The 13,116-nt window shown below is 40.0% G+C and overlaps 1 protein-coding gene across 1 annotated transcript; it reads right to left on the bottom strand.

The window, feature by feature from the left end:
• Positions 1-416: 416 nt before the first annotated feature.
• On the bottom strand, positions 417-12,155 carry ppa1a (inorganic pyrophosphatase 1a; the record flags this gene model as incomplete). Its single annotated transcript, XM_084323844.1, has 11 exons — positions 417-542; positions 873-912; positions 2,406-2,475; positions 2,931-3,016; positions 4,680-4,807; positions 5,014-5,140; positions 5,881-5,967; positions 6,094-6,213; positions 11,011-11,064; positions 11,723-11,787; positions 12,095-12,155. The coding sequence occupies 11 exons, from the start codon at positions 12,153-12,155 to the stop codon at positions 514-516; spliced, it is 867 nt and encodes a 288-aa protein (XP_084179970.1). The 3' UTR covers positions 417-513.
• Between the last annotated feature and the right edge of the window lie 961 nt (positions 12,156-13,116).

The raw sequence follows: 13,116 nt of genomic DNA, 5'->3' as shown, positions 1-13,116 counted from the left end.
ATATCAACGCAACGGTTGTTCAGATTAGATTTTGGGGAGAGGTACGCAACATCCTCGCAACACAGTCTACAAGAACCTCTGCAACATGTTGCGTTGAAGTCGCGCTGATGTTGTGTTGCAGTTGCTTTGAAGTTTCTGTAGCATGCAGAGGCCTTTAGTTTCAAAGTGTGTGTGTGCGTGCGTGCGTGTGTGTGTGTGTGTGTGAAGTGACTTCACTGAAGTCTTCTGTGAAGGTTCAGTGCACATTCAGGTAGAGAAAGATCAAACGACACACAAAACGGTTGCGTTGTAGTGTTTTATTGCAGTTTGTATGACACGTTTCATATTTTAATATCCAATGGATAACAACGGTGATTAAAAAAGGTACAATAATCACCAAAATAGCAGTTTTGACAACGAGGACAACAAAAATTATAGTTGGCTATAAGCAAAAACATGCTATATAGAAAGTATGTGTTAGGGAAAAAGAGAGAAACAATCACATCTTCAACTCTTGCTTCTTCTGGTGTTTTCTTACTTCTCAGAGTAGAACCATTTGTCCACTGAAACATGTGAAACAATAACATATAATACCAATATCATATATAAAACCAAGAAATAGAAAGTGAAGCTTCATTAGAATTAATTATTTCAAGTTGTGAACATTATTTGTTGTTATTTATTATGCTGCCATAAAACACATTTTAGAGACAAAAATTTGAGACAAAATTGTAAATAAATAAAGTGCACATTACAGAAGCATTATTGCTCATGCACAGGTGCACACTAGCACACACACACACACACACACACACACACACACACACACACACACACACACACACACACACACACACACACACACACACACATACACATACACAGGCATATACCTGAACTTGGAATTGGATCTTCAGGTCCACAAGCACATACCTATAAGAGATAATCAAACCATGTATTTATGTACGTATGATGTTTGTGGGCAGGTTAGACAACATGGGATTATTCTGATGTGTTCTATTACCAAGTAAGGGTCATGCCACCGTTTCTTTCAGGCTATGTTAAAACATCTGAATGGACCTATCTCAAACCTCACCCTCTTTTCTTGATCATCCAATCGCAACGGTTGCTTCCCTTGGAAATACAGTCGTGATTGGAGGGTCAATAAAAGAGGGCAGGATTTGAAATAGCTCTGACACAGCTCATTGGCCACCGGGTATAAAGGTCAAATGCCTCGGGGGCCCGTCAGTGGCCTTAGACCACCAAAGACCCAGGGAGCCCCAGGATTCTTGTGTACCGTACTTTTCAGACTATAAGCCGCGGCTTTTCCCCCAATTTTTCGACCCTGCGGCTTATATAACGGTGCGGCTTATATGTGACTCGACGTGACCAAACCCGAAAATGTAAAAATCAAAATATTGCTTTTTTGACTGCATTGAAATGTTATTTATCTGTTCCCTTATTTGCTAAACTTAATACAACTTGTAAATGAGTTAATTCTTGTTATTTGTCCGACAGTATTGTGTCCCAATGCTAATTACATATGGTAATTAAACATTAAAACACCTGCAGCTTATAGTCCAGTGCAGCTTATATATGTACACATCATTCAATTTAGCTGCTGCGGCTTATAGTCAGGTGCGGCTTATAGTGCGAAAAGTACGGTATATTAAATGCACGTTCAATTGGAATATGTGCCCATACAAGCATGGTTTTAAGGCGAGACAAGCCTATAGGTGAATACTAGGCAAATATTTTTTTTGGGTCGATTTTGAGATTTCTTTATATTTTGCCTTATTTCAAACTAGTGGCAATAAAATATCGAAAACACACAATTAGTTGTTTATTTTACTTCATTTTGTCTGATTGTGTCCATAGATCACAATTACAATACAGAACTTTGAGGGCGTCTTCCCAAAAATAGACAGATTTTTTGTACATTTATTTATACCAAGAAACCTGGCAAAAATAGATTTTTTATGACTGTAGACAGTATTTCCTGGTTGTTCCTGGCGATATATGCAAATTATTTTGCATATATAAACATAACATCTCAGAAAACTTGCAATACTTTTTTTTAGTTGTTATGTACATAAACTGGGAAAGTTTCATAGTGATATATTAAAATATTTGTTTAGCCTATTCACCTAGGCTGTCTCGCCTTAATTGAAAGGGGCTAGAGTACAGGAGAAAAGGCCCTAGAAATTAGTAGTATTATAGAGATGTTTTTTGAAAAAACAGGGGGGGACCATAGCACTTTCTCACCCAGGGGCGCCATAACGGCACAATCCGGCCATGGCCACAGTTGTCCTTTAATGATTGTTACCTGTTATTTGATTACAACTATCTGTTGTTTGTCTGTCAAGATGTCTGCGATGATGATGATGATGATGTAATGGAATACTATGAATATGACGTGAACTTACAGCCTCGACTGCAGCCTTGGCATCCCCGCTGGAGCAGCAGTATGGACTATCTGACACACTGCTATTCATGCTGACACGAGGATATTTCCCAGTGACAGAGAGGAGATAGATCAAAAACAACAGTTTTTTGTGAGAAAGAGCACCAATGGAGAACGCATGAAACAAACATTCACACTGCTCTTGATTATGTTGTCTCATATCTTTATTTATTTCCCTTTGTGACCAATAGAAGCAACATATGAGCATCTAGCAGAAGTTACCACAGTATATGAAGAGTTCATTTGCAAAAACAGATATCTGCATTTGTCTGCATAATATTTTTATCCTAAATCATGTTTTTTTGGGGTGTGCACGACCCCTATATCACGCCCCTTTCATGAAATACGCCAGCTCTCCAGGGAGTATCAATCAATGAAAAAAAATGTTGTGCCATTTTTGCAAATTAACTCTTTATATTCCAAATGACTTCTGTCACTGGAAATAATGGAATTGAAGGCGTGTTGTCCATATATGTGTATCGCTTACCAATTTAGCTCGCCTGCATCAGTCTTTTGAGAGATAAGCGCCTTCCAAAACTCGTGAGTGCTCTTGACTGTGCTAACAGCGAAGTCCTGGAGAAACACAAATTATAGCTTCCAATAACCACCGACAATAATGTCATCCTTTCCATCCTCCTACCAGATGGTTCTATACCTGTTCGCTGTATACAAACATACTGTGTTCGAGCCAATCAGCAATACCAACTGAATCACGTGACTAAGTTGCCCCCTACCTGCGCGAGCTGCTGCGCTAATAGAGATAAGACGGGTCTCTATGGAGAAACCATGACACTCCCCTGACTAAAAAAGTGGTTTCAAACGAAAACGGCTGGATGTCATTTAGCCAAATCAGCATGGCTGTGAGTGTGAGTCTTTCACCTTTTACATATCTAGCTTTGGCATGGATTGATTGTTTAGATCGGTAGCATGGCTAACAAATGGAAATATATTGTAGTCTGCCCCTTGCTCTGACCAGGATTACGTTCCTTTTGCCCCCATGATGCGTGCACACTGAGTCTAACGTATACAACGAACAGGTCTATACAATGGTTATATACTCATGGTTCTAAGAATACATTAGAATGTCATATGACTTCAGGTCCTTGCACTGCAGTCAAGATCAAACATAACATCTACATTTTCCTTCTCAGGATGTTCATCTTTTTATTAGATCGTGTTTTTCTTCTTACTTTTTAATAACCGCAGGTTGACCTGTGAATATATCAGAGATTAATTTAGCTGTTGACACAGTGTACATTTAGAAAAATACAATATTATTAATTATGCACATTTCCGTAATGTATGCCATCAAAAGTTAGAGGCATGTAGGTCTACTAACCTTTGAGTAAGTATAGCTATACATTTTTGTAATTGTAGGCTAGTTGATTTGTATATGTGTATTAGGGGTGTAAAGGTACACGTATCCGTACCGAACAGAACCGTTTCAGTGTGTACCGTACCATACCGAATGGCTGTGTAGTGTACCGAACAAATACAATGGTATGTTAACCACTAACGACCGCCCACCGGGGGCTGTTTTTTTTCACCATCTAATATAATAATTTTTTTATTTATTTTTTATTGTTTTACAAGTCGATTATTCATTTCAATATAGAATATTCGTTGACAGCCCTACAAGTACAATTAGTTACTGCACACTACATCACCCTTGAGTGGAACATGGAAAGCCAAACTTTCCCCCACTGTACAGAAACCCGTACCGAACCTTGACTTCAAAACCGAGGTATGTACCGTACCGTGTTTTTTGTGTACCGTTACACCCCGAATGTGTATACAAGTGCAGAAATGCTCAAGCTTTCAATGATAACTGGGTCAATGACTTAATAACTTGTAATAACTTGACCATAATAACTTGTACTGATCATGGTCAGTAACAACCCACTAGGCTGTGTTCACAAATGCCAGCTCTCTCCATACTTCAGAACACTAAAATACACAAGCTCAAATGATGTCACATGTTACCATGTAAAAGTACCCTAAGTGTAGAAAGTATGTAATTCCAAACACAGCTCATTTGGTTGCTCAAAATGGCTATTGCCCGTTATTCATCACTGACCCACGAATCTCTCTCTCTCCCTCTCTCTCTCGTTCGTTCACTCACTCACACACACACACACACACACACAATATTAATTCATAAAAAGAAATGTGCTGTATAATGTAGGATTTTCAGGGATACCTACTCTACAGTAGCTAATGTAAAGCCATGATTTACCCTGTTCTTGAACTCTCCGTTGAATGCAAACTCGTTTTCTGGTTTCCCATCTGGAACTTTATATCTTTTGAACCAATCAAAGGTGGCCTCCAGGTAGCCAGGCTTGAGTCTTCGTACATCATCAATATCTGCACAAGCCAACAGAAAGAGATGATAACGCCATGTTTTGTACAGACTGATATGAATTGATGAAGGTATGATTTCCACAAGTGGTAACCAATTGACCTATCTCAAACCCCGCCCTCCAAGGGAAGCGACAGTTGTGATTGGAGGATCAAGAAAAGAGTGCAGGGGTTTGAGATAGGTCAATTGGAACTGTCAGTTATCCTCATACCATTGTAGTCACTGGCCTCTGGATCCTCGACATTGATTACAATGACCTTCCAGTCAGTTTCACCTTCGTCAATCAAAGCCAGGGTTCCTAATACCTTGACTTTGATGATCTCTCCTCGTGAGCACACCTGAAAATAGGACAGAAATAGCTGAAACAGTAGGAAACTGTTTAGCTGAATTCTGGTTATCAAGAGTTTATACTTATTATTTATTTATGTATTATTATTATTATTTGTATTATTATTATTTACACCTGTACATATACAGTACATACATACATGATACATACATAGCCTACTTTCAATCCCGCCTCAAGACCCATCTCTTCTCCATTGCCTTCTCTTAGCCCCCCATCCATCCTCGTGTGCTTGTGTTATGTTTGTCTACTGTTTGTCTCACTACCCCTGCCCCTTGTGTAAAGCAACTTGGAGTTCTAGAAAATATTCTATATATATAAAAATCACATTCATTATTATTATATATATATATATATATATATATATATATATATATATATATATATATATATATATATATATATATATATATATATATATATATATATATATATATATATATATATATATATATATATATATATATATATATATATATATATACATATATAGCAATATACTGTACATACACAGTACACTTTACTATGACAACCCAAAATAATGATCCGATAGCATTTTCCCCATTCACATACACACAGATACCCGTACACACAGACACACACACACACACACACACACACACACACACACACACACACACACACACACACACACACACACACACACACACACACACACACACACACACACACACACAGTTTCTACTTCCTAAGGTTAGTCCAGTAGCCCACCTTATTCCCTATGTCACATATATCAATTGGGTCATTGTCACCACAGCAGCCTGTGTCGGCGTCTTTATGTCCTGGATCTTCCCATGTCTGTTATTGGGAGAAATACATGGTTGATGATGGAACACTGATTGATAAAGATCCATGGTTTCATGCCACATACGTTACATTATATTGATGAGCACCACAAAGTAATGAGCACTTTAAAGGTCTTGCCTGGGGTATAGCTCCATAATTCCATATATATCCCTTGTGAGGAAACACATTGGCCACATAACGAAGGTTCCCCTTCTTGATGTCTTGTTTCAGTGGATTTAGAGGATCTTTGGTGCCGATCTGAAATAAAAACATAATAGAGGCTGTAATGGGAATGGCGATGGTTGGCTGTTATGGCAACTTCTCTTCTGCACGGGACACAGGGTCAATCCAGAGGACCTTTTGTTTTTAGATAATAAGATTAGATTAGATAATAGTTTTTGCTGAGTTATTATAATTTGTGTTATTTTTGGTTTAAGGATGATAATATTTTTTGTTGTCTTTATGAAGTGATAATGATTGTGATTAATTATCAGACGGGGGTGTTGTCGTGGAATATATTATCATGTCATTAGACAGCTTGACTGGTACACTTTTGACCAGCTATATAATGTGCTCAGATATGGCAGACACTACTGTCTCTTTAAATCTAATTCTCAGTTAGCAAGACTGTTTAACATTCCAGTTGGGAACATCACCGCCTAGCCAAGGTTGATTCTCCTAACTGGGCCATTTTCATCATCATATCTGATATTATGTTACGTCTGACAACTGTGTATTTAACATACGTGTGAACAGCGCTCTGGGTCAGTCTATGGCCAGACGCTAATGTGTTAACATGTTGTCTCTGACTATAAACTGTCCTTTCATTGTGGCCACGGTGAAATAAACTTTTCCAATTATTATTAATAATGACTCAGAATGATTTGTAAACGGCTCATCGTTTAGTCCTTTAATATTTCCCATTACAGATGGCAACGAGTGATGTTTATGGGATATTTTTTAAACTAGTTTTATTAGATTTTAAACCGATGGGTGTCGAGGTGGCCGCGGGACGGACTCTGCAGACAGGGTGAATCTTGGGATTCCAGGGAAGAGCTGCCCTGTCTCGACCTCCTCCGCGCACTGGGGGGGGGGGAGGACCGTCTGCGCCATCCGTTTGGCTGTCACCTCCGGCTTGAACCTTGGGAACGTGTGGGGAACATTCGGTGAGCTGTTGACATTCTGTTTAAAGCGTTTTTGTTTTTGAATCTATAAGTAGTTATGTTACAATTAGATTAGGGTGTCTAGATTGACCAGACAGCGGATGACACAGAGTGGTGCATTGTCGACGAGCAATCCGGGGGAGTACTATTTTCCCTCGCCTCAATCCTCCGTGAAAAGGACAGGAGAGAGAGGACCCCTGTCTACTGACTGTCTTGTCAGCTCTGGCAGATTTTCCCATGTGGATGCGTGCAGGAGTTTGGTTTGGGCAGAGAGTTGTTGAGTTTCTGGGTCCAGAATGATGGTGTCTAACACTAGAACATAGTATTGTTAGAGTTGTTGAGTTTCTGGGTCCAGATGGGGACTAACACTAAAACATGGTATTGTTTTTCTTTTTGTGTGTTACCCTCTCGTTTTCCTCTGAACACTTGGGATTTAAAGGTAGGTTCCGATATTAGGCGAGAATTACATTTGTATATGAAATAATAGGCGTGTGCAAAGTGTACTATGATTATGTTGGAAATTACTTGAGTCATACAAGGGTCCCGAAATTATGGCGTGGGCTAGGGTTTTAATATCTGTTTAGACACTGATCTGTTTTTATTGATTTTTTCACAAAGAGGCGGGAAGATGACCGTGGTTAGAGGGATATGGTGGGTCAGCTTGGTGGTTAGAGGGATATGGTGCAGCTGCTCCGGCCTTGACAAAACCGGACTGAACACTGTACTCTTGGTCCTTCGACCACCGTCTGGACATTTGCAAAGAGACACTAATGATGGTTGGCTGTTATGGCAACTTCTCTTCTGCACGGGACACAGGGTCAATCCAGAGGACCTTTTGTTTTTAGATAATAAAAATAGTTTTTGCTGAGTTATTATAATTTGTGTTATTTTTGGTTTAAGGATGATAAAATATTTTTTGTTGTCTTTATGAAGTGATAATGATTGTGATTAATTATCAGACGTGGAATATATTATCATGTCATTAGACAGCTTGACTGGTACACTTTTGACCAGCTATATAATGTGCTCAGATATGGCAGACACTACTGTCTCTTTAAATCTAATTCTCAGTTAGCAAGACTGTTTAACATTCCAGTTGGGAACATCACCGCCTAGCCAAGGTTGATTCTCCTAACTGGGCCATTTTCATCATCATATCTGATATTATGTTACGTCTGACAACTGTGTATTTAACATACGTGTGAACAGCGCTCTGGGTCAGTCTATGGCCAGACGCTAATGTGTTAACATGTTGTCTCTGACTGTAAACTGTCCTTTCATTGTGGCCACGGTGAAATAAACTCTTATTATTATTAATAATGACTCAGAATGATTTGTAAACGGCTCATCGTTTAGTCCTTTAATATTTCCCATTACAAGCCGAATCTGGGTTTAACATGATTTGTGGAGCTCCCTCTGGTGTTGTGATCGTGGTATTCACTGACCTTTGGGAAGTATTTTGACATGTACATGGGTACCTTGGTCATGTAGTGTATCTTGTAGACCAGGCCCATTGCAAGTTGCTGTACTCTGTCGTCTACTCTAAGCCATCCTAGGTTGTCAAAGTGGGCAGGGGTGAGGTGGGTTCTAGGAGTCAGGTCAAGCAGTAGTCTGACTAGTTTGTTTTGAGATGTTTGGTACTTTGGTACCTGGTGGTGCCTTTGAGGTGCTTTGGTACCATGAGGTGCATAGTCGTAGTACCCTTGAATGAGTGCTCCTGCCAGAGTCTTCAGGGTATTCTTGTTTACCAGAGAGGAGATCCGGTACAAGAATCGAGTTCGTTGGTTGACTTTTTTTATTACATTGGATGCCATTTTGTCACAGGAAAGATTAGCCTCTAGGATGGAACCCAGGTAGGTAATTTCATCTTTCCTTGTGACAATATTGTCATCCACTGTAACTGAGAAGCCGTCGGTCTTGCTGAGTTTGTTATTTGAACCGAAGAGAATGGACTCTGTTTTGCCCATGTGTAATGATAGTTTGTTGTCGGCGAGCCATATGCAGATTTTGCCTAGTTCCGAGCTGAGGGTTTTTTCAACCTGTAACTTGTTCTTGTCAGAGACCAGCAGGGCTGAGTCGTCCGCAAACAGGAACAAGTTGCAGTCACAAGCTGACGACATGTCATTTGCATAAATTAGGAACAGTAGCGGTCCTAGTATGCTTCCTTGTGGAACACCACAGCTCACTGTGAGAGGGGGGGGGGGGGTAGAGTACCGTTTACCTCCACCATCTGTTCTCTCCCCTCAAGGTAGGATTGCATCCAGCTCACTGATAAACTATCAAAACCAATTGCTTTTAGCTTGTCAATCAGAATGGAGTGATTGACAGTGTCAAAGGCCTTTTGTAGGTCCAGCATGACCATGCCGCAGTATTTGCCCGCGTTCACCTCTTGTTTGATGTGGTCGTTCAAATAGAGAAGGCATGTGTCAGTGGAGTGGGATGTTCTGAAGCCAGATTGGAATTCGTAGATTCGATTTTTTTCCGCCTGGTACTTTTCAACCTGTTCGTAGACTATTTTCTCCATGACTTTCGAGATGGAGGTAAGAATAGAAACAGGGCGGTAGTTGCCTGGGTCTAATTTGCTGCCCTTTTTGTGCAGAGGGGTCACTCTCGCAATTTTGAAGTCCTTGGGGACGTGTCCCTGTTTTATGGAGAGGTTTATTATGTGTGTGATGACTGGGGTGATGGCGGCTGCTGAGTCTCTGAGGAATTTGGAGGGGATGTTGTCATGGCCAGTGGCCTTGTTAGGTTGGAGGGTGCTCAGTTTTTTGAGTACCTCATCGGTTGTTACCATTTCTAGTTTGAAGTCGTCTTTGCGGACCCCTAGGTTTTTGTAGTATGCTACTATGTGTTCTACCCCATAATGCCCTGAATGGGAGGGTAGTTTGTTTACCAGTGTTGTGGCTATGTTTGTGAAGAAGATGTTTAAGTAATTGGCTACATCCACCTTGTCTGTGATGAGCGTGTTGTCCGTCTTTATGTTTATGTTTGAGAATCTGGTTTTAAGTTTTTTACTGCAGCCTAGTTGATTATGTTAGACCTAATGTTGTATACAGTACTTACTCGAAGCCCAAGATCACTCATTACAAACCTGTAAACATTACAATAAATAATTAAATACACAGAATACTGTAGTCCTAATCCTTGTGTAGCTACATCATAGTAACGTTTTACTCAGTGTCAACTGTAACGTTTGGGGTTTTGCTCTCCTCAGGGAGCAAAGCCCTAGCATTACCTGGTGGTAATTGACCTGTCTATCTGCCCTGATTGCATTCATTGGCACCTGGTGTGTCTAGTTAGGTTGGCTTCATATGCTCTTCCTTGTTACTATTGAGACTGTCAGACAATCACTGAACCTACCTGTGAGTACACCGTTGTGAGTAACACTTATCGCTCCTGCCATGGAGAATAAGTTAGTTTGCTGTTTATAGTATTTGCCGTGCCTTGCATTATCGATTGTATAACATTTTTGTGTGCTTATGTAGCACCGTTGCCTGACGTGTTTCGTTCTGTGATATGTTTTCTCCCATTTGCTTTCCCCATTTTGCTATATAGTTCAGTTTATGTGTTTGTGCAATAATGTGTTTTGGAGACTTGATTTCTCCCCTTTACTTGCCCTCTTTTGGAGACAAAGGATTCTCTCATTTTGTTTGTGCGCGTATGCCTTTTTATGTTCAAACAATAAATAAGTAGCCTTTTGTTTGAGAATCAACACCTGCCTCTCATCTATCCGTTCTGCACTGCACCTGGGTCCTAACAGTCAACAGATGTCTCAATTATCTTACTTTCTCTTTTTTGGATTAACTTCTAATATAAACTGCTAATAGGGAAGAAACATGCAGTTGACATAGAAAGAGTTTGATGTTTGTGTGGAGGGAAATAAAAACCGTACCTCTATTTTTGCATTTGTCCACCTTGGAATCTCCACAACAGCGTGAAAGATATTCTAGAAGACAGTGGAGAAGAAGCTTTGTTATTGCCGGAGAACATCATCTATTTTCTTGTTCTATATAATTCACCAGGACCCTGGACACGATTTATCCCTTTTCCATTTCTTGGTAATCATGGACTTTGTGCCAAAGCCTTTGCAGCACAATCTCTCTGCCAATTCTGACTCAAAGCCAAGAACATGGTGAAAGAATAATTGTGCATGTCTGATTTAATGTAGATATACTGTATATAGATGAGGGCTCAGACAATTCACAGTATTCCATTATATCATCATCGCAGACATCTTGGTAGGCAAACAACACGTGATTATTATTGAATGACAACTGCTGGTCAATCTGTGTTGATGGTATTGTGCCATATTGATAGAGAATGCCACAACATGAGGATACAATGAATATGAAAGCCACTGGCCTTCTAAGAAAAGGGATAGAGTAGCAAAATGTCTACGGTCAGGCAAACACCTTGTTAACCCTACTCTTATATTGTATTTTCAGTGTTTTTACTCAGGACTCAGGATACATTCCTGGATGGATGTGAAGTTTCGTTAGACAGCAACGAGTGACAAATGGCAAAAGAAACATCACACAGCTACAGTATCATCTTGGGACAAATGTGTATGAGGCAAATAAAGCAATATCGCACATAATTCTCACCTCAGTTTCATCTGCGTATATTGGTATGTCATGGAATGGAGAGATGTATTTCCCCTCAGAGTTTTCTGTGAGAGAAATGAAGGCATTCTAAGTCTAGTCCAATATATCTTAGCAAAGGATGACTCAAGAATTTAGAAATTAGATCTGTGTACTATAGCCTAATATGCAGAACTGTACACTATGAGGAACTTCAGGTGTGATCCCCCCCACCCCACCCCCATGGGCCATATCTCACTTGTCAAGACTGAATGCAACTCTCACTATGGTTACATCCATAGCAAACAACGATTTCTAAATAGCTGTCAACGTGAGCACAATTCAGACAGGGAATATCCCTCTTGAACCTGGATATATATTAATATATATACTTACTGAAAAACAGTCTGTAATCCTCTGTATTCCGTGTGCCCCTTTCCTCGATGGTGAAACTCATCTCTACTCCAGATTTCCTCGCGTTTCTGCCGGAGAGGGTGTAGACTGACTCAAGAAGGGAAAGCTCCTGACAAACGCTGCTATGTCCTGTCAATGAGTGTGAGGAATAGGCATGCGCACCTCTTAAGCTATGAGTGCAACATTGGGTGTGTGTGTGTGTGTGACAACAGGGGGGCTAAGCTAGTGTGTCACATGCCAGAGGAGAGTTATCTTAGCTCCCTTGTGTTCCCCGTTGAGATGTAATCTTATAGTATCAAAGACAGACAGAGAGGTACTTATATCCAGCAGTAGGAGGTAGACGGCGGGAACAATACATCCACACACTTCTTAATAAAAGGCTCCCAAAAGGCGTTTTATCAACATTTCAGTCCAAGGGTAATATATTCATGAGGATGAAGTTCTCTTTAGATGGAAATGCTGAACTTTGGTTAGAATACACAACTTTTTGGAGCTGACTCTATTTATCATGTATGATATCAAATACATTATAGTCAAGAGCCCCTATATGATTTAGAGCCTCTGAAAGTATCCAGAGTTCAGTACATGAATAGGTCACTTAAAACAAAGATTCTTCCCCGTCGTTACGACTTCTCAACATAACCCGCCAGATACATTTTGTTCCAAGAGACACCTTGGATGAGTCGTTACTACCCTCCTGTGATAAGTATTTTTGTTTATTTATGAATCAAAGGTAGTATCTGGCCACATTATACTGCTGTTGGGTCCCTTTATTTCACCAAACCAAAACCTTTATTTCACCAAACATTGTTTTGCCTGGGAAAGTCTCCAATTGACCATATTCACAAGGTGGCCATTTTTCTCTTATGTCACGCTCAGGTTGCGATTCATTTCCAGGAACAGGGTGGAAAGAAATCCCAAGCTGAGCATGACATAAGAGAAAAATGGCCAACGTGTGAATATTATCAATGGGCAAAACATTGTTATAGTTTAGTTTAGTGAAA

This window comes from Notolepis coatsorum (genome assembly GCF_963971535.1).
Source record: "Notolepis coatsorum genome assembly, chromosome: 10".
In the NCBI taxonomy this organism is placed as follows: Eukaryota; Metazoa; Chordata; class Actinopteri; order Aulopiformes; family Paralepididae; genus Notolepis; species Notolepis coatsorum.
This window is presented reverse-complemented; position numbering and strand designations above follow the sequence as displayed.